This window comes from Lynx canadensis, chromosome F1 (genome assembly GCF_007474595.2).
Source record: "Lynx canadensis isolate LIC74 chromosome F1, mLynCan4.pri.v2, whole genome shotgun sequence".
Classification (NCBI taxonomy): Eukaryota; Metazoa; Chordata; class Mammalia; order Carnivora; family Felidae; genus Lynx; species Lynx canadensis.
In genome coordinates, this window is record NC_044319.2 from 34931182 (window position 1) to 34953210 (window position 22029).

At 37.1% G+C, this 22029-nt stretch overlaps 1 protein-coding gene and 1 long non-coding RNA gene across 15 annotated transcripts in view; one reads left to right on the forward strand and one right to left on the reverse strand.

The window, feature by feature from the left end:
* Window positions 1-17940, reverse strand: part of LOC115504761 (membrane cofactor protein-like) — a 30874-nt gene extending 12934 nt beyond the window's left edge. The window contains exons 1-6 of one of the 2 annotated variants that reach the window (XM_030301892.1): window positions 17769-17940; window positions 17340-17439; window positions 12586-12671; window positions 11333-11530; window positions 2915-3097; window positions 540-587 (exon numbers count right to left, since the gene is read on the reverse strand). In XM_030301892.1, coding sequence (XP_030157752.1) covers window positions 540-587; window positions 2915-3097; window positions 11333-11530; window positions 12586-12671; window positions 17340-17439; window positions 17769-17916 — 763 coding nt within the window. In that variant the 5' untranslated portion in view covers window positions 17917-17940. The remainder of the gene's footprint in view (window positions 1-539; window positions 588-2914; window positions 3098-11332; window positions 11531-12585; window positions 12672-17339; window positions 17440-17768) is intronic. The other variant, XM_030301893.1, reaches the window with a different exon arrangement.
* Window positions 1-21620, forward strand: part of LOC115504762 — a 57529-nt gene extending 35909 nt beyond the window's left edge. For 10 of the 13 annotated variants that reach the window (XR_003965795.2, XR_003965796.2, XR_003965793.2 and 7 more), the window contains 3 exons: window positions 11259-11438; window positions 17898-18024; window positions 21115-21620. This is a non-coding gene — a long non-coding RNA (uncharacterized LOC115504762). Of the gene's footprint in view, window positions 1-3525; window positions 3725-6604; window positions 6729-9316; window positions 9378-11258; window positions 11439-17897; window positions 18025-21114 lie in introns of those variants that run through there. The other 3 variants (XR_003965799.2, XR_003965808.1, XR_003965807.1) reach the window with 3 other exon arrangements.
* Window positions 21621-22029: the final 409 nt, after the last annotated feature.

Genomic DNA, 22029 nt, shown 5'->3' on the forward strand with positions numbered 1-22029 from the left:
CATTCAATGGGAAAAGGGCAAGTTTCAAAAAATTACATACAAGATGATGTCAATTTTGTTTAAGATAAAAGAAAAAATGCCCAACTATATGTATCTAAGGATGTAGCTAAAGACTGAAGTAAAGTAGTTCTTTACTCTGTATACTTTCACAATGTTTGAAAATTTATAAAAATATATCATCCATTTACCACTCATGTAACAAAATGTTACAAAAAGCCATCTATAACCAATAGTACACCATAAAAATCTTGAAAGGAAACTGACCAGTGAAAATAAGGCCCCAAAGCCCCTGAAAAAATGTTCACTTTGTATTAAAAGTGTTTTAACTTACAATGAACTCTCACAAATCAACAAGAAAAATATTTTAGAAATCTAATTTTTAAAAAATGAGCAAAGGGCCTGGATAAATCAAAGTGGGGCCAAAAAGTTCAAATTCTTTGATGATAATTAAAGAAATGCAAATTAGAACAAGACACAACGTGGCACTCATCACCTTATCAAGTTGTTAACTATATAAGCAGGAGAAAGAATTACTGAACCTGGATACTTTGAAACTGGAGGTTTGGTTGGATGAGTAGGCTTGAAACCTGGAAAAGTAAATTGGATACAATTCACTAGCCTTATCAACACAAAATTATGGATTTAATTTTGAATTATTTTCAAAAAAGACTCATTATTTCTCAAAATGAAAAATACAAATACTTTCCAAAGTTTGCAATTCTACTTCTGGGAATGTAGTCTAATGTATATTTGCACAAGTTCATAAGCGTGTATGACTAAGAATTTTCCCTACAACTTTGTATTTTATATGGAAATCCTAGAAGTTGACTAATAGTAAATCATAAAAATAATGTGTTCAGAGTAAACACACATATCTTTAAAAAAAATACCATCCAAGTCGTATCATACTACATAAGAAGGTGTACCTTTTTCTCTTCTGCCTTGTATTTCTTGGACTTAAAAAATATTTGCACATTTAGATCTGCTTTAACACCATTATCTGTTGCTGGTCCTTTTGATATAGTCTTTCTCTGACTGATGAAAAAAAATGATTGACAATCCCATGGAGAGTTTTGATTTTGATTTTTTAAAAAGGATCCCTGTAGTTTCTCCTCTTTATAAGCTTTTTCTTACAATTTTTCTTCTAAAAACTAAACTGTATCAGTGTTTTATAAGTCCTTTATGAAATGCTTATGGTTCAACTCTTTCCAAAGAGCATATCAACAAACATAGGATACACCACAGTGCATATACTCACTAGGATCATGTAAGTAAATACGGATGGTTCATGGAGTATAAATTTCATATGCAATCTTAATAAATCAGTCCACCAAAAAAACCATTTTCTTTCCCCCCAAACCTCATAGCCCTCAACTAAAGCACACAAGGAGGGTATCAGGTACTAGGTTTACAGGAATTATTTAAAAAATATATTCTAATTACCGTATTAACATGCATAATTCCACAAATCCTTTAAAATACTATGGCCATAGGAAATATACAAACAAATTAAAAGCTATTAATCATGATCTGTTTGAGTTCAACACTTTCAAAAAACAAGAAGCTAAAGTCCACAGAAATGAGGTTACTTGAATAAGCTGAGCCAAACTAGGACCTTAGTGAGGTCGCCCAGGATAATGTTCTTCCCACTATTCCTGTTGTCTCTTGCTTCTGATGGAAAGAGAGGCCAAAGATAGGAGCACTGAAATCAGGAAGATATTTCCTTCCAACATAGTAAAATAATCTTTCAAGTCTTAAACAAAGTAGCTGACTTATAGGAAATCCTTCATTTCGTTTCATTTCATTTCAATGAATAAGGATTTTTCCTGCCTTTCAGTTGCTATGAAGTTTAGGTGCAGTTGCCAAATAAAAATGCCCAGTAAAGGGAAAAAGAAAAATTGTATGAAGTTGGAAGGGGTGGGGGTGGGGGGAGGACATACAGGTCTTATTTGGAGACAGCAGATATTTCCCAGTTTAAATTGTGCTACGTAAAAAACAACAAACTAAACTGGTTGTAGTCCAGCAAGTGAAACATAGTCCTAGACCAGGAAGATACCCTGGGAGCAAACTGATCACTTAAAAAAAAAAAAAAAAGAAACAGCAAAGTCGACCCAGAAAACACACATGTTAAAAAACAGAAGCCCTAATCCTTCCTCTTCACTGATACTAATTCGAGTGATGCTATAAGTCATAAGAGCTACCTTTACAAGCTCCCCATATGCCAGGCACTATGCTAAGTGTTAAATGCATCCCACTTAAACGGTATGTAACCTTCCCAAGTTTACATACCTGTTTATATCTGTGGACTCTGCCAAATAATTTTAGAAAAACTAAATAGAACTTAAATGGCTGTAAATACGTCCTTCACCCTTTCACTACTCAAAATGTGAATGACTATAAATCACATAAATGTAAAGGATTGTTGTAAAATATAAGCAGGAAAGTACAAATCGGAATGACTCAAAATTAGAGGTTTTATTTTGGGAGAAATCTGTACCGAAAAACGAAATAATGTAGAATCAACGACTTCAGAATTATTGGCTTCATTTCATTTATATAAATGAATATTATTCTTTTATTCTTGACTTATAAGTGTAAATAAATGTACATAAAATTCTTTTAGTCTTGACTTACAAATGTAAAAAATTCTCATGCTTCAGTCTACTCTAAAAGTGGTTGCTATACATTTTTATACATAAAAATACTAAATGAGAAATTTGTATGTGATGTAGATAACGTGGAAAGACCCTATGAAAACGTACAAAATCACAACATAGGAATGATGTCATATCTCCATCATGTAAATAAATACAAGATGGAACAAAATACTAAATTTTTTAATTATTTGTTTTCACTGATATTTCATGTTCAAAAAATTAAAACTAAAAAGATGGAAAAAAAACCACATTTGTACCTTTAATACATGTCGGCATCTCAGGTTCCCAAGTATTTCTCCCACCACAGAACACTGGGTTGCTGCCATTAAGATAGAAACCTGGGAGGCATTCAAATAGAACCACTGCTTGGTAGGAATAGGTTTCTCTGACTCCTGATACCAGTCTTCCATTCACAAGTACTGGATGTTCACATCTGACCACTGAAAAGTACAGAAACTCTAGAATTAATGGAAAGCTGCTTTAACATAGGATTAGAAAAAATAGCGCCAAGTAGTAATTTCCAGGGGGAAGAAACATACAAGGAATGAAAGGCAAGGTGTTAAAAGAAAAAAAAAAATACCCAAGAAACCTTTATACATATGCACATTTTAATTCCAATGAAATGGATTTAGAGAAATCTAATAACTTTTTTCCACCTAGAAAGACTGTCATTAGACTTTATTGACTTTCCTACATTTTTTTCCATTACTGACAATTTTTTTTTACATTTATTTATTTTTTGAGAGACATAGAGAGACAGAGCACAAGTTGGGGAGGGGCAGAGAGAGAAGGAGACACAGAATCGGCAGCAGGCTCCAGGCTGCGAGCCATCAGCACAGAGCCCGATGTGGGACTTGACCTCATGAACTGTGAGATCATGACCTGAGCTGAAGTCGGACGTTCAACCAACTAAGCCACCCAGGTGCCCCTCCATTACTGACAATTTTTGAGAAAGGTCTGACCACCACATACAAATTCGAGGCAAAGTTTTGATCTTCATCAATTCTAGGGATTTTTTTTAAAAGGTCATGCTGACACTGGCTGCAGTACCCTGCTTTTCTAGAAAGGTAAGAAAGACTTTTCTGAGAAGGGAATACTTGAGTTCAGATTTAAAAGTTGAAAAGCAAGGAAAAAAAAAAGTTGAAAAGCAAGTAGCCATGCAAAGATATGCAAAAAGAAAGTGCTCAGGTAGCAACAACATACACAAATGGGATGTTCAAGAAACAGAAAGGCCAGTGGAGTTAGGGCAGTGTTTTCCAAACATCTTGGCCTGCAAGCCAGAGATCGAAAGGCATATTTTACATCGTAAACCAGTATATAAGCACACAGGCCTGAAATACAGGTCAACCTCATACCAGCGTGCTCTCCTGTTTTCCATTCTACTCCACCTCTTGGGAAGTAAACTACTGCTCATGACCTGATAGATTCATTTCAGAATCTATTAATTAATCTATTAATTAATCTTTTCGCCGTTGTGTGAAACTACTGTTAACTGCACTAATGATTTTCTTTATGTTATGTTGGCTAGACATAATTTACGTACAACAAAGCTCGTCCTCTTAAGTGGACAGCTGTATGAGGTTTGACAGAAGCAAATAATCATGTAATTACCACAATAAAGACACAGAAAAGCTCCATTGCCCCCCAACATTTCCTCATGCCGCTTTGTAATCAACCCTTCCCACCCCCACAACCACCTTCACCAACCAGCCGAACACTGGTCTGTTGTCTATTCCTAAAGAGTCGCTTTTCCAGAATGTCATAAGGGGATCACGGCCTCTGAGTATGAGTTATTTCACTCAACATCATGCATTTGAGAGTCATTCCTATTGCTGCATGGGTTAGAGCTCACTCCTTTCGATTGCTGAGTATAATTGCATTGTATGGACATAACATGGTGGTTTGCCATTCACCAGCTAAAGGGCTAGTGCGTTGTCTCCAGTGCGGGACAATTACGACTAAGGCAGCTGAATATTCTCACACAGGTTTCTATGTGAACATGTTTTCATTTACTTGGATTGATGAGTTGTACGGTAAGTATATGTTTAACTTTATGAAAAATGTAAAAATATATTCCAAGTGGTCATATACCACTTTGTATTCTTACTAGCAATGTGTGAAAATTCCAATTGTTCTACATCATTGCTGGTACATGGTATTGTTAGTTTTTTTGTATTCAATTTCAGTTCTTTTATTAGGGGTGTTGAGTGGTATCTCTTTGTGGTTTTAAATTACATTTCTGTAATCACTAATTATATTGAGAAATTTTCATGTGCTTTTTTGTCTTCCATATATCATGTTTGTTGAAATAGGTCTACTCAAATATTTTATCCATTTTTTTAAAAAAATTGGCTTGTTTTCTATGATTGAGCTTGGAGAATTCTTTATGTATCATAGGTAAAAGTTATTATTTGATATATGCTTTGCTAATATTTTTTTCCCAGTCTATTGCTAATTTTTTCCCCATTCCTTTAACAATTTTTTTGCAGACCAGAAGTCTCAAATTTGGAACATCCAAGTTTTTTTCTTTAAAGGATCACACACTTTATGGGTGGTATTTAAGAAATTTTTGGCTAGGTCACAAGTATTTTGTATGTTTTCTTGCAAAAATCTTAAGGTTTTTTGGGGCGCCTGGGTGGCGCAGTCGGTTAAGCGTCCGACTTCAGCCAGGTCACGATCTCGCGGTCCGTGGGTTCGAGCCCCGCATCAGGCTCTGGGCTGATGGCTCAGAGCCTGGAGCCTGTTTCCGATTCTGTGTCTCCCTCTCTCTCTGCCCCTCCCCCGTTCATGCTCTGTCTCTCTCTGTCCCAAAAATAAATAAACGTTAAAAAAAAAAAAATCTTAAGGTTTTAGGTTTTACATGTAATTCTATGATCCATTTTTTTCCAAAGTTTATTTATTTTTAATTTTTTAATTTTATTTTATTATTTTTTTTTAATTTTTTTTAACGTTTTATTTATTTTTGAGAGAGGGAGAGACAGAGCATGAACAGGGGAGGGTCAGAGAGAGGGAGACACAGAATCTGAAACAGGCTCCAGGCTCTGAGCTGTCAGCACAGAGCCCGACGCAGGGCTCGAACCCACGGACCGCGAGATCATGACCTGAGCCGAAGTCGGCCGCTTAACCGACTGAGCCACCCAGGCGCCCCTAATTTTTTAATTTTAATTGCTCTTTTATTTTTTTAGCATGAGAATTACACATCACAGCTCAGCGTGTAGAATTCATTATCCAAGGAAATAGAAGTCATTTTTAGTTTTTTCCTTTTTTATATATTTTTAAATTTATTTATTTAAATTCAAGTTAGTTAACATACAGTGCAGTATTGTGGTCAGAGGCAGAATGTAGTGATTCATTACACATAACACCCAGTGCTCATCCCCAAAAGTGCCCTCCTTAATGCCCATCACCCATTTAGTGCATCCCCCACCACCCTCCCCTCCAGCAACCCTCAGTTTGTTCTCCGTATTTAAGAGGCTCTTATGATTTGCCTCCCTCTCTGTTTTAATCTTATTTTTCCTTCCCTTTCCCTATGTTCATCTGTTTTGTTTCTTAAATTCCACACGTGAATGCAATCATATGGCATTTGTCTTTCTCAGTCTAACTTATTTCACTTAGCATAAAGTTTCTAGGTCCATTCGTGTTGCAAGTGGCAAGTTCTCATCTCATCCTTTTTATAGCTGTGTAATATTCCTGTGTGTGTGTGTGTGTGCGCGCGCGCGCGCGCGCGCGCACATACATTACATCTTCTTTAGCCATTCATCTCTTGATGGATACTCAGGTTGCTTCTATAGCTTGACTATTCTAAATAATGCTGCAATAAACACAGGAGTGCATATATCTTTTCAAATTAGTGTTTTCATCTTGGATAAATATGCAGTAGTGGAATTATTGGATCTCTATGATTCATTTTGAATAAATGTTTGTCTATGGTTCTAACATCGATGAAGGTTCCCTTTTTTTGGCACCTGGATATCCGATTGTGTTGTACCGTTTGTTGAAAATATCATCATTTTCCACTGAACTGTTTGTATACCTGTACACCTGAAGAAAATCCACTGGACATATTGGCAGGTATCTAATTCTGGATGTAGTACTCTATTCCATTGCTCTATATGGCTATCCTTTTACCTATACCACATTGTTTTGATTATATGCCTTAAGTGTGCTTTATCTTAAGTCTTAACGTCCGGTAGAGCGAATCTTCTAATTTTTTTCAAAATTATTTTCACTATTCTAGATATTCTGTCTTTCCACATAAACTTCCGAATCAGTTTAATTTATACAAAAGGTTCTGCTGGGATCACCTGGGGAGCTCAGTCAGTTGGGTGTCCAGCTTCGGCTCAGGTCATGGTCTCATGGCTTGTGGGTTTGAGCCCCGCGAAGGACTCTGTGCTGAGAGCTCAGAGCCTGGAGTCTGTTTTGGATTCTGTCTCTCTCTCTCTCTGCCCCTCCCTCACTCATGCTCTCTCTGTCTCTCAAGAACAAATACCCATTAAAAAAAGGTTCTGCTAGGATTTTTGTTGGGATTGTGCTGAGTTTAGATAAATTAGAGAGGCTTGACTATTACATTGAATCCTCCAAACCGTACCTAGTGTATATCCCTTCATTGATTAAGGATTTCTTTAGTTTCCATTATTAGTGTTTAGTAGGTTTTAGCATTAATATCTTTCACATATATTGTTAGATTTATACTCAAAAAGTTCATATTTTGGAACTACTGTAAATGCTTCTTAAAATTTCAATTTCTTTTTTTTTTTTTATGAATATAACTTATTGTCAAATTGGCTTACATACCACACCCAGTGCTCATCCCAGCAAGGGCCCTCTCCTCAATGCCCATCACCCATTTTCCCCCTTCCCCCCCCCCCCCCCCCCATCCACCTCAGTTTGTTCTCTGTATTTAAGAGTCTCTTGTGGTTTGCCTCCCTCCCTCTCTGTAACTATTTTTTTTCTCCCTTCCCTTCCCTTCCCCCGTGGCCTTCTGCTAAGTTTCTCAAGATCCAAATATGAGTGAAAACATATGATATCTGTCCTTCTCTGACTGACGTATTTCACTTAGCATAATATCTTCCAGTTCCATCCACGTTGCTCAAATGGCATGATTTCATTCTTTCTCATTGCCAAGTAGCATTCCATTGTATATAGGAAACCACATCTTTTTAATCTATTCTTCTGTTGATGGGACAATAGGCTCTTTCCATAATTTGGCCATTGTTAAGAGCATTGCTATAAACATTGAGGTACACATGCCCCTATGCATCAGCACTCCTGTATCCCTTGGGTAAATTCCTAGTAGTGCTATTGCTGGATCATTGGGTAGATCTTTTTTTTAATTTTTTGAGGAACTTCCACACTGTTTTCCAGAGTGGCTGCACCAGTTTGCATTCCCATCAACAGTGCATGAGGATTCCCGTTTCTCCACATCCTTGCCAGCATCTGTAGTCTCCTGATTTGTTCATTTTAGCCACTCTGACCGGTGTGATGTGGTATCTCAGTGTGGTTTTAATTTGTATTTCTCCGATGACAAGTGATGTTGAGCATCTTTTCATGTATCTCTTGGCCATCTGGATGTCTTCTTTGGAAAAGTGTCTATTCATGTCTTTCGCCCAATTCTTCACTGGATTATTTGTTTTTCGGGTGTGGAGTTTGGTGAGTTCTTTACAGATTTTGGATACTAGCCCTTTACCCGATAGGTCATTTGCAAATATCTTTTCCCATTCTGTTGTTTGCCTTTTAGTTTTCTTGATTAAAATTTCAATTTCTAATGGCTTATTCCTAGTATATAGACATATAACTGTCTTCCATATGCTGATCTTATATTTTGAAACCTTGTTAAAACTTCAGTCATTGGAATATTGTATACAACCAAGTCATAAGTGAATAGAGACTATATTTCTTACTTTGCAATGTGTATGTCTAATTCTTTCTCTTGCCTTGTTATAGTAGCTAAGACCTCTTGTACAACGCTGGAGAGTAGTGGGAGTGGATTTCCTTCTCTTGTTCCTGCTTGGGGGGAAATTAGTCTTAACATTAAGTATAATGTTAGCTCTGAGATTTTTGTTGATGGCTTTTATCAGAATGAAGTAGTTACTTCCTTTCTGTTCCCACTTTGTTGAGAAATTTTATCCTGAAAAAGATGATGAATTCTGTGAAGTGCTTTTTTTTAAATATCTATTAAAAGTTTCACTTTTTTTATTTATAGTCTCCTCATCTAGTATACTGATTAATCTTTGAATCTGAACGAATCTTGCATTTATGGGATAAATCTTACTTTGTTGTGATGTATTATTATTGTTATACATGGCAGGATTTGCTTTGTTACATTTTGTTGAGAAGTTTTGGTTCTATGGTCATTAAAGATATTGTTTGTAATTTTCTTGCAATGTTTTTGTCCAGTTTTGGCATCAGGGTAATGCTGTCCTCATGAAATGAGTTGAGAAATATTCCTTTCTCTTATATGTCTTTAAATTTTTTTCACTATTGTTTTTATTTTTGAGAGAGAAAGCATGTAGAAGGAGCAGGGAGAGAAGGACAGAGAGGGACAGAGAAGGAGACAGAGGGAGAGAGAGAGAATCCAAGGCAGGCTCCTCACTGTCAGCACAGAGCCTGACATCGGGCTCAAACTCAGGAACCATGAGATCATGACCCGAGCTGAAACCAAGAGTTGGATGCAACTGACTGTCCCTCTCCTCTTATATGTCTTGCAAAGCTTGCATGAAGGTACTATTATTTATTCCTGAAATGTTTGCTAGAATTCCCCAGGGAGGCCATGTGGGCCTGCAGTTCTCACTGTGGGAAGTTTTTTGTTTTTTTTTAATGTTTACTTATTTTTGAGGTGGGGGGGAGAGAAAAAGTGGGGAAGGGAGAGAGAGAGAGGAAGACACAGAATCAGAAGCAGGCTCCAGGCTGTAAGCTATCAGTACAGAGCCCAACCTGGGGCTCAAATTCACAAACCGCAAGATCATGACCTGAGACCAAGTCCCATGCTCAACTGACTGAACCACCCAGGCACCCCTTTAGGAAGATTTTTAACTGTAAGTTCTATTTCTTTAATAGATATAAGACTATTCAGAGGTGCCTAGCTGGCTTAGTGGGTATAGCATGTGACTCGATCTCAGGGTTGTGAGTTCAAACCTCATATTAGGCATAGAACTTACTTAAAAAAGCAAAAGGAGGAGGAGGAAGAGGGGGAGGAGAAGAAGGAGACAATTATTCATCTTATGTACATCTTTGAATAAGTTTGGGTTGGTATTTTGTGTCTTTGAAGGAATTTGTCAATTTCATACATATGTTGTCAAATTTATAAACACAAATTTGTTTGCATAATATTCCCCTATTATCCCTTAAACATCTGTAGGATATTTGGGGTTTTTTTTTCATTTTTGATGTTAATAATAAGTATCTTCTTTTTTTTCTTTCAGTCTGGCTATAACTTTATCTACTTTATTGGTTTTCCCCCCAAACCAGGTGCTGGTTTCAGTAATTTTCTTTTTTCAATTTCACTGATTTATTTCTAAAGATATTCTCTCTTTCTGTCTCCTTGTTTAGAGCTTAATTTGTTCTTTTTTAGAAGCACAGGTTATTGAGACTTTTCTTTTTTTCTAACATTAAGTATTTCATGTCATAAATTTTCCTCCAAGCAATGTTTTTGATATTTTGATATGCTGTATTTTCCTTTTTATCCAATTTATTCAATTCAAAACACTTTCTAAATTGCCTTATGAATTCTTCTTTGATTCATGGGTTGGTTAGTAGTATCTTGCATAATTTTCAAATATTTGAAGATTTCTAGGTTATTAACCTGTTTTGATTTCTACATTCATTCCACTGTAATCAGGTAAGGTACTTGGAATCATATCAATTTTTTGAAATTTGTTAAAAATTATCTTGCTCATTTTAGAGAATGCTCCATGTGCACTCGAAAACAGTAAATATTTTGCTATTATTCAGTGGTCCCTTTCTTCCAAGAGTCAAATCCTCTCCAGTGACCCCCCGCTTTTGATCGTTCTCCAGTGTCTTAATCATTGTTTTTTATTTTATTTATTTTAATTTTTTTAATGTTTATTTTTGAGACAGAGGGAGACAGAGCATGAGTGGGGGAGGGGCAGAGAGAGAGGGAGACACAGAATCCAAAGCAGTCTCCAGGCTCTGAGCTGTCAGCACATAGTCTGATGCAGGGCTCGAACCCACGGACCGTGACATCATGACCTGAGCTGAAGTCGGCGCTCAACCGACTGAGCCACCCAGGCGATCCCGTTTTTTAAATATGTTTTGTACAGAGCTTATCAATCTTGGCTGTGAGAGGGTTAGTCTTTTATAATTTACTGTCCAGCCAGAAATCTCAGACATCTTGTAGTATAAGAAAAGATTTCTTATTTTTAAGACAGTATATGTTGAATTTTTGAGTTCTTTCAAGCCAAAAATTCCTAACTCATGCCATATACGCAGTGGTTCACAATGTGTGAACTAGAATTCTGAGAACGTGTGAAATGGGGGGTGGGTAGCTCTGTAAAACTGATTTGACTTTCTCTATATTAATCTATGTTGGGAGTCAATTTAACAGGGAGAGGAAGCACATATGACTGTTTTCCTTACTTACAGATAATTTCATTTACAAACTGTTTCCAAACTTATAATTATCAAATGAAGAAGGAAATAAATGGAAACATCATTACCTTTACACTGAGGAGGGTCACTACTCCACTTGTTATTCCCAACACAAATAAGTTTGCTGTCTCCAACAAGTGAAAATTCGTCTGATCCTTGTGAAGGATTACAACTGTAAGTTATTAATTCATTATATTCAAATATAGTTCTGTGGCTATTGCTGTATTTTCCGTTATTTATTTTTGCAGGCGGTTGACAGTAAATCTCTTAAAAAAGAAATACAAAGAGTCAAGACAGGGCCAAAGGAAAAGTGTCAAGATAGCATTGTAAAGTCCTATGAACTGCCTTCAGTAAATTCATTAACATGATTTCTATAAGCTGTTTATTTAGGCTTCTATGAGAAAATGTATTACTATCCCCAATTCAAGCCATAAACAAATGAACTTTCAGAACAAAACTCTTTTTCTCAAATACCTCTATGAAAGACCTATTATTACTTTAGAAGGCCATGCTAAGTTTCGTTCTAGTCTCATTACTGAAAATGTAATGAGAAAAAATGCTTGTGATTAAAAATAAAATTCACTGCTATTTGAGAAATTCTTTATAATATTTAAATATATCCATTTGCTAAATGGGTGATTCACAATAATACCAAGATATTGTCTTTCTTTACATCCTTATGAATGTACAGTGAAATTTTCCAAGCTACAAATTGTGAGCTTTCACAACAGACTGAATCCAGACGTCCTTCTGTAAGCCAGATATTAAAGAGATTTGCAAAAATGTAAAAAAAAAAAAGGCATTATTTTCAGCCTTTGTTTCAGAAAATTATTTTTCATAAAAATATGCTACATACATTAACATGTATTGAGCTTACTGTTCTTTTTTTTTTTTTTTAATTTTTTTTTTTCAACGTTTATTTATTTTTGGGACAGAGAGAGACAGAGCATGAACGGGGGAGGGGCAGAGAGAGAGGGAGACACAGAATCGGAAGCAGGCTCCAGGCTCTGAGCCATCAGCCCAGAGCCCGACGCGGGGCTCGAACCCACAGACCGTGAGATCGTGACCTGGCTGAAGTCGGACACTCAACCGACTGCGCCACCCAGGTGCCCCTGAGCTTACTGTTCTTAAACAGGAATGAATATATAATTATTTTCCAAACTTCTCAGTTTTTCTTCCAATATAATGAATATCAATAAACACAGCCCACATAAAAAAAAATCTCTTTGGGATCTTTGACAATTTAAAAGCTTAAAGGGGATATGAGGTCAAAAAAGACTGAGGCTTGCTAGTCTAAATTCTAAACTGAAAATTTACTTACTTTTACATTGTGGGGGGTTATCACTCCAATACACGTCATTTCCACGAAGGTTACAAACTATAACTTGTTGCCCAACTAAGTAATAACTAAATGAGAAAAGAAAAACTTACTGTTTTCTCTATTAGTTAACAAGATGTGCATAATAATGAAAATTTCAATACTGTTGCGTTTCTGCACTACAGTAGTCTGAGGGAGAAGTTTCTTAAACAACATTATACCGTGAAAGCGCTAACCATATCTGCACTTAATGAAATAGAGTTTCCACAGGTGAATGCTCACTGACCAAAAGCCAGAAGATTTTGAAATAACTCTGTCGTACCTGTCAGTCTGGTCTCTCTGTCACCTCCAGCAACCACATTACACATCCATTTCTATGTCTGTGCTCACTCCATTCTTCTCAGTAAAAGCAACTGAGTAGAGACATTAGGCCCTAGAGCTTGCCTGCCTGGATCTGAGTCCCAGTTCCATGACTCACTTTCTGTTTGAGCCCAGGCAAGTCCTTTCATGTTTCTCTTGCTCAGATTCCTCATCTATGAAAAGGGGATAATAGTAAACATTCCATGGGATTGTTTTAAGGATTAGATGAGTTAGCATCTGGTACATAGTGAGTGCTGGGTAGTTTTCAGCCCCTTTAATACTTTTAGGTAAGAATATTTTTCTGGGAATAGCTCAGGAATACTACATAATGAAATTTTCTCCCATGATTTAAATTCACAGTACTCTCTTCTGCTCGACTTTTTTGTAACAATCATGAATAAGTTTATTTATTTGCTACTTCTCATTAATTATTTTGCTTTGACACCTCTCTGTATACATTGTGTTTCTCAACAAGGCTATAACTTCTTGGAGGAAAGAATAGGTCTTAAACTTTTGGCATCCCTCAAACTGCCTAGCAGGCTCTCTCTCTAAAACTACTGACTGGATATTCCAGTATGTTTTCTTGATCAAGTGAAAAAAGTAGTCAGTGAAAATGTCTATACATGGATGCGGTTGCCTTTTCTCTATATTAGAGTCTTTGGGGGAGAATTCCAGGAAAATGGCAGAGTGGGAAGTGCCAGGAACCTGTCTCCCCAACTGGGCAACAACTGCAATGGCAGAATCTGTCAAGGGTGACTACTGTGGAACTCTGGAGTCTGTTGATGGCTTGCAACTTCCCAGGAAAGACTTGGACAGGTAAACTCCATTGATTTCAGTCGATTTCATCTTAGCACAGTGTCAGGTACCCATCCCTCACCCCCAGCAGGCAGCTGTGCACATCTTCCTGGAGCAGCTTGGAAGCAGTTTGGGGGATCAAGGGTGGACAAAAAGGGCCCCGTCCTCTGAATAGCAGGGATCTGTGCTCTTATCACTGAATCCTGGTTCTGGTCACAGAGATGTAGTCAACTCCTAACTCTTTTAAGCCCCTTCCTAATTGGCTGAAGTGACTTCCAGGGTATTTAAACAGCCAGTGCTCTTTGATCCCCATATCATTTTTCATTTTTCCCCTCTCAGGAGCCAGACATTAAAGATTATTCAGAAACATCTTAATATGTGAATAAAGTTAAAAAGTGAATGTGCATGGCCAGGGAAAGGCTGAGAAAAGACTGAGAAGGCCTTCAGTTTAAATTTCAGGCTGGTCTTCAACAGAGATATTGTACAACATTCAAAAACAAAACAAAACAAAAAAACACATGAACAATAACATAAAACAACTGGCCCTGGGGAAAGGGAAGAATCTGGTTTACAGAGTGCCCACATTATTAGATTCAAATGTCCAGTATTCCACAAAAAATCACAAGATATACAAAGAAACAGAGTTTGGAACACTGAAAAGAAAAAAATAAATAAACGAAAACTGTTCCCCCAAAAGACCTGATGGCAGATTTACTAGACAAAGACTTCAAAATAACTATTTTTACATGCTCAAAAAACTAAGGAAGAACTGGAGAAAGTCAAGAAAATCATGCATGATCAAAATGGAGATGTCAATGGGGTGACAGAAACCCTAAAAAGAAGTAAAAAATAAATTCTGGAACATTAAAATAACTGGGATATGAAAAATTCACTAGAGGAATTGAATGCAGATTTGAGCAGCAGGAGAAACTAGTGGACATGGAGACAGAACAATGGGAATTATTGAGTCTGAGGAAAAGAAAGAAAAAAGAGTGAAGAAAAGTGGGCAGAACATATGGGACCCGTGGGACACCATCAAGTGGACCAACATACATATTGTGGGAGTCTCAGAAGGAGAAGAGAGACAGAGGCAGAGAGAACATCTGAATAAGTGATGGCCGACAACTTCCCAAATTTAATGAAAGACATGAATATATTGGGGGCGCCTGGGTGGCTCAGTCAGTTAAACCTCCGACTCTTGATTTTGGCTCAGGTCATGATCTCATGGTTCATGGGATTGAGCCCTATGTCGGGCTCTGGGCTGACAGCATGAAACCCTTGGGATTCTCTTTCTTATTGCCCATCCCCTGTTCTAGCACACATATTCTCTCTCTCTCTCTCTCTCTCTGTCTCTCAAAATAAATAAATAAAATTAAAGAAAAAGAGACATAAATATAAACATCCAAGAAGCTCAAAAACCTCCAGATACAGTGAACTCAAAGAGTAACTAAGACACATAACACTCAAACTTTCAAAAGACAAAGACAAAGAGAGAATCTTCAAAAGAAGGACGACAGAAGTGAGTCATCATACAAGGGATCCTTAAGACTATCAGCAGATTTCTTATCAGAAGCTTTGGTGGCCAGAAGACAGTGGGACAATATACTCAAAAAGTGCTAGAAGAAAAAAAACTGTCAACCAAGAATCCTCTATCCAGCAAAGTTGTCTTTCAAAAGTGAAGGGGATGTTGGGAAGAGTACTGGGTATTGTATAAAAACCAATTTCACAATAAATTTCATATTAAAAAAAAATAAAGGTTAAATGTGTATTTCTGAAAAAAAAAAAGTGAAGGAGAAACTAAGACTTCATAGATACACAAAAGCTGAAGGAGTTAGTGACCACTAGACATTCCCTGCAAGAAATAAATTCTCAAGGGAGTCCTGCAAGATGAAATGAAGGAATACTAGAAAGTATCTTTGAGCCATAAGGAGAGATAAATATCACACTAAAGGTAAATACATGGGAAATTATTACAGCTTGTATTATTGTAACAATGGCTTATAATTGCAATTTTTATTTTCTTTATAACTTAAGAGACTAGTGCATTTAAAAGAAAAAAAAGAAACAATCAGTGTAAAACATAGTATTACTGTAACTTTGTTTTTTTTTTTATTTTTTTAAATTTTTTTTTCAATGGTTTTTATTTATTTTTTTGGGACAGAGAGAGACAGAGCATGAACGGGGGAGGGGCAGAGAGAGAGGGAGACACAGAATCGGAAACAGGCTCCAGGCTCTGAGCCATCAGCCCAGAGCCCGACGCGGGGCTCGAACTCACGGACCGCGAGATCGTGACCTGGCTGAAGTCGGACGCTTAACCGACTGCGCCACCCAGGCGCCCCACCGTAACTTTGTTTTTAACACCAAATCTTGTTTTCTACATAACTGAAAGGACTAATTTATAAGAACTATTAGTTTATGTTATGGCACACATGATGTATAAAGATGTACTTTTGTGTAATAAACAACCAAATGGGGTGGGGATGGAGTTATAAAGGATAAAAGTTTTTGTATGTTATGAAGTTAAACTGGTATAAATTCAAATTAGAATGTTTTAACTTTAGGATGTTAAATGTAATCTCCATGGTAACCACAAAAAAACAGCCATAGGATATAGACAAAAGGAAATGAGAAAGGAATAAGAACAGTTTACCAGAAAAAGTCAAATAAACAAAGACAGTAATTCAGGAGATGAGGGCCAAAACAAGCTGTAAGGCATACTGAAAACAAATAGCACAATGACAGAAGTAATTCCTCTCCTTATCAGTAATTACTTCAAACTTAAGTGGATTAAAGCTCTCCAATCAAAAGACAGAGATTGGTAGAATAGATAAAAACACATGATCCCACCATATGCTATGTATAAGAGACTCACTTGAGATCCAAAGATGAAAACAGGTTGAAAGTAAATGGACTAAATAAGATATTTCAGCAAATAGTAACCAAAAGAGAGTATGGTTGGCTATACTAATATCACACCAAGTAGACTTTAAATTAAAAAAGGTTACCAGAGACAAAGGATATTATATGTTACTAATTAATAAGGGTTCATGCAACAAGAAGATGTCACAATTGTAAACATTTATGCCACCTGATGCAGACCGTCAAAACATCTGAAGCAAAAACTGACAGAATTGGACAAAACAATACACATTTCTACATAATAGGCATTTCTACAACAGTAGTTGGAAGCCTCACTACCCGATTCACAATAATGGATAGAACAAGCAGACAATGTAAGTGAAGAAAGAAATAGAGGACTTTAAGAACACAACATTTCTGTACGTCCTCCTTCAAACCTGAGAGTTGGCATTTTAAATAGGATATACTTTGTCAAGAATAAAGTCACCATGATTACTACATTTTTGGTGCTTACAATAAACTTATTAGGTATAGTATTAGACAATTTTGCTTCACTTCAATATAAATTTCCTTGAATTAATTATGCATCTTTTCAGTCTCCATAAAAAGCCCAAGAGTTGTTTGGCTATAAATGTGAGTTGTCACATACAAAATAATGAAATAAACTTTATGGGAACGCTTGCGAAACAAAACAAAAATGGAATTAGTGACATTCAGCTGATTTTCTCTAAGGAGCAACTTACCCCTCATCACAATAAAAGTGAGCTTCGTGATCAAACGAAAAGGTTTTATTTGGGGCAACAACTTCACCATGTTGAAGTGATAGCCTATCGCATTCTTTTTCTGAAATAAGATTGAAAAAAAACTTTAATGCCAATTTCAGAACAGATTTAAATCAAGGTCAAAATTCTGCACGACTCTCTGCAACTAACACAATATTATTTTCTATACCTAGCTGTTATGCAAACTTAAAAATTCACACTCAACCAGGTAAACAATTATTGCCAAGAAAAAGATCCCCTGGAGATTTATCAAATTCTGGAAAAAATATTGCTATCTGAAACTAATTTTTCACATGAGAAAAATTGCGGTAGTGGAAAATGGACCCTAATATTTGTAAAAATCTCTAGAGAAAACAATATATATACATATACGTTGTTTTGTTTACTTACTCATACAAGCTTCTTGGAGAGGGAACCACGAGTGATTCTGCTCACAATAAGCCATGACGGGAAACACAGTAATGCGTCCTGGAAGACACTCATAATATATTTTCTCTCCAACCTCATAATATTTTTTAGGTTTACCCTTGAGCTTCATAGTTTCGAATTTTGGTGGTTCACCACAGGCATCTAGTAGTAAGACAACGAGAATATGAAAATGAAGTATTTATCTCTTTCACCAGCCAAGGCTCTGGTCTGGCAGCAGGTAGGTAATAGAATAAAAAAGGGAAAGATCTTTGCAAGATTTTAATGATTCTTCCATGCTTTTGCCCACTTAGTGGGAGTATGTAAGATGTGTGCCTTGTTTGCGTTAAATAACCGCCTATTAGCTTTTGATTTGATGGGGAACAAGCTGAATTTACATTCAACAATAAAACTGAAAAGACAAAATTAATGTTCATATTCTTAAAATATATACAGATAGGCAACCTTCCCCACTTTTATCTAAATTCATTTCAAAACTCGCTCTTCCTTGGGGCGCCTGGGTGGCTCAGTCGGTTAAGCGGCCGACTTCGGCTCAGGTCATGATCTCACGGTTTGTGAGTTCAAGCCCCGCGTCGGGCTCTGTGCTGACAGCTCAGAGCCTGGAGCCTGTTTCAGATTCTGTGCCTTCCTCTCTTTCTCTCCGACCCTCCCCCGTTCATGCTCTGTCTCTCTCTGTCTCAAAAATAAATAAACGTTAAAAAAAAAGTTAAAAAAAAAAAACCTCGCTCCTCCTCTAAGAAGCCTTCTACAGCATATAGCACCCTGCTCTGATTACTCTCCCATGATCTGAAGCAAACTAATGATAACCTGTCACTTCAGGTTCAGTCTCTCTCAGAAGGAGAGTTCCTAGAGGTCAGGCAACTTACATCTTCTTTTTCTAGTATACTCTGTACCCAGTGGATGCTTAAGAAATGCTATAGTAACAAGTGATTATTAAATAAGCATTACATATTTCATAGCTCAAAATAAACATGCATTAAAGTCTTTCAAAATATAAGGCTTCATTTCATGTTAGTGAACTGAGCTTTTCATAAGTGAAAAGATGTCACTTAAATATCAAAATTTACTACTCTGAATAGCCCTAGATGGAAAAAAAAATGTTGCGTTTTAGGGCATTATGTCAAATAAAAGTTCATCTTCCTCTACTGATCAGTGGATCACACATTCCTTCAGAAACTCCCTGAGGTAGCTATCTGGGCTGTTTATCCAATATCCACTTACAGAAAAGCTACGATGTTGCTATGCTTTTAGAATTTTGAGGGGAGTGGAGGGGAGATTTTTTCCCCCTAGAATAGTGTCATTTTTACTTCAGCAACTCCTCTTCCTTTTTAATTAACCATGAGCTTGAAAACCAAACAGATCTGTCAGAACAATTACGTAAAATAACATGATGGAGACACATCCAGTAAAGTCCTAAAGGGCTAAAAGAACATGGAGGCCTCTCCTGTAAGGGTGAGAACCTAAGGACAAGGGAGATAGATCTACTTTGATCCCTGAAGAAACTTTTCTTTCTTACTCCCTGGATCTCCATCTTACTTCAGATTAAGAGACTGGTCAAGAGAACTCTACTCAAGTGAAATATTACTCTCCTTTTACACCATATTCCTAAATTCTAAAATTGTATCTATAAACACCGTCCAACATTTCCTTTACATCATGTCCTCAAATCCACCTACTGGCAATATGTTTTGTTTTGTTTTGTTTTTAACATTTCCACTCTGCTGACCAAGATAAGTGAATGTTCCTCAATCAACTGTCCAAATTAGAACAAAAGCAAAAAGCAAACAAAAAATCATAGTAATTAAAAGCATTGTTTAAAAAGAGGACTAATATAGAGTTGTATTAATGACATTACATGCACTGAATACCCTGAGTCATTTTACAATAGAAAAAAAAAAAAGCTAAAAATGCTACATAATTCCATTGTAGATACAAATATATAACATCATTAGAAATCCTGGAACCACCAAGAAAAAGATTAAGTAGCAGCATACCCCTGATTAAATTATACAAGTATTCCTGTTTTATGCATTCAATTTCAGTAACTATCTTGAAAGCAGATAAAGAAGATAGAATTCCAAATATGACTTTCATAGACAGTGATCTGTATGGAAAAAGAAATAATCAATTGGATTGTTTAACTTATTCAACTAAGTTGAAGTATTTCTTCCTCCTAACATGCACTATAAAAGACATGCTTTCAACAACATGCAGAGTTTATAATTTAGTTTGGCAACCAGTTGATTGATTACAAGCTTTATACCTCTTATAATCAGACTTCTTCTATTGCTCAGAATTTTTTTCCTATGGGGATTTTGAAACTAAATATTTCCAGCTCCAGAAAAAGAGAATCTTGGCTTAGTTTGTTCTAGATAATTTACATGTAATTACTATTACCTGGCAATGCTATACTTCAACAATAGATGCCATTATATAATACCATAGGCAGTATACAGAAAATTCCCCAATGTTCCAAAGGAGTTTCAGGAAAGTGAAATAGTGCTCTACTATGGATCAAGACAACTGTTCACCTCTACACTTGAAACAATCGTGCAAGCACTCCCTAACCTTGCAACAATTAAAATAACTCCCAGACAGCAGCACCCACCCACAGCTCCACCCAAAACGCTACCTTCAGAAAATCATGGTCTCTGACCAAAACTGTAATCTCAGTGAAACCTGACCTACCCGCTACATCTCGTGCGTCTACACAACCTAGTTTTCTTTGCTTCCTTAAAACACAGACTGTGGCATCTACCCCTGTCAATTGTAATCTCACTTTCCACTCCCTTCTGAGTCTATAAAAATCACTTAAATTATTCAAAGTCATTAGGTGGCTCTCTTCTTGGTAAATTCATCTTAACAGTTTCTTCCTCAGTGATGTCAGTTACCCTGTGTATAACATGTGTAGCCATTGATGACTCTTAGCTGTCTCCTGCCCAAAAAGCTCTCTCCTTGGTTTCCAGGATAGCAAACCACCCTGGTTTTCAGCTTGTCCTCTGGCTACCTTTCCTTCTCTGCCTAATTATATCTAATTAGGCAGAGAAGTGATGTGATGTTCCCGACGGGTTACTGTAGGAACTCTTGTTACTTCATTCTGTAGATCCTTCTGGGGGTGAGTGTGCATACTCTCATGACTTCATTAGCACTGAGAAGACCTGCCTCCCATATCCTGGTCTGCCAGGGAGATACTCTATCTCTAGCCAGGGAGCCTACTGCATATATTCAGTTGCCTGCCTGAAACTGTACCCCATCGGCTTAATGAGGTTGAAACTAGCAGAAAGCTTAAACCTTTTTTTTTTTCTTCCAGAGAACTGTTTCTCCCTGAGCAGCTACTGTTTCTTTTCAGACCCTACTAAAAAAACTCAGAAGATTTTTCTGCAGCAGCCTGGTTTCAAGGTCAATGGATGAACAAGCAAGGCCATACATTCCTTACCCAAGATAAGGAGTCCAAGACCCAATCCAGGTTATACTGGCTCTCAGAGCAGACCCATAACCCCTTCTCCTTGTCCTAAGATAACTGCATGAGGCCGGGGTGCTAAATTTTGCCTCCTTCTGATGCTAAGTATCCACCCCAAAGGGAACGTGGGATATATGCTTACGGTCACTGAATGCACATGCTCTACCTCTCCTCATGATTAGTTGTAAGTTTCCCCACTGTTTTATCAATATGTGTATAATCCCAACCCTATGATTATTAAAAAAAAAAAAAACCAAACTTGTTCTTGCCTCCCTCAGAGAGGGGGCTTTGGGGCTTGTTCTCCCATCCCCTCCTTGGGTTGCCTCTCAAATAAACTTTCCTCGCTGCATATCCGATAGCTTTGTGCTGGGCTTTGCTGCATATCAGGCAGATGAACTTGTCTTTGGTTCAATCCCCACACGCTCCACTTGGAAAGTGTCAAGCTATCTCAAATAACATTATGAAGGCAGAGTGTGGCCTCTTGACTCTTCAGCCTCACGTATGCCCAGCAAACAAGATAGAGGGTTTTCACAACTGAAATTCCTGTTCCATCTCTCTAATTCTGCCTTTCCTTTGAGCTCAAATCACCACCCTGTCTTATCTACGTTGCCACTAGCATTTCTGAATGCCACCAGCACTCCAGACCTCCCATGCATCATTTAACTTTTCGACCAGAGATTCCAACCCCTCCCGCCCACTCATCCCTCAGCTTCCGCTGAGATGCCACTCCTTATGGCTCTTGACATCTCTCATTGAAAAACTGGG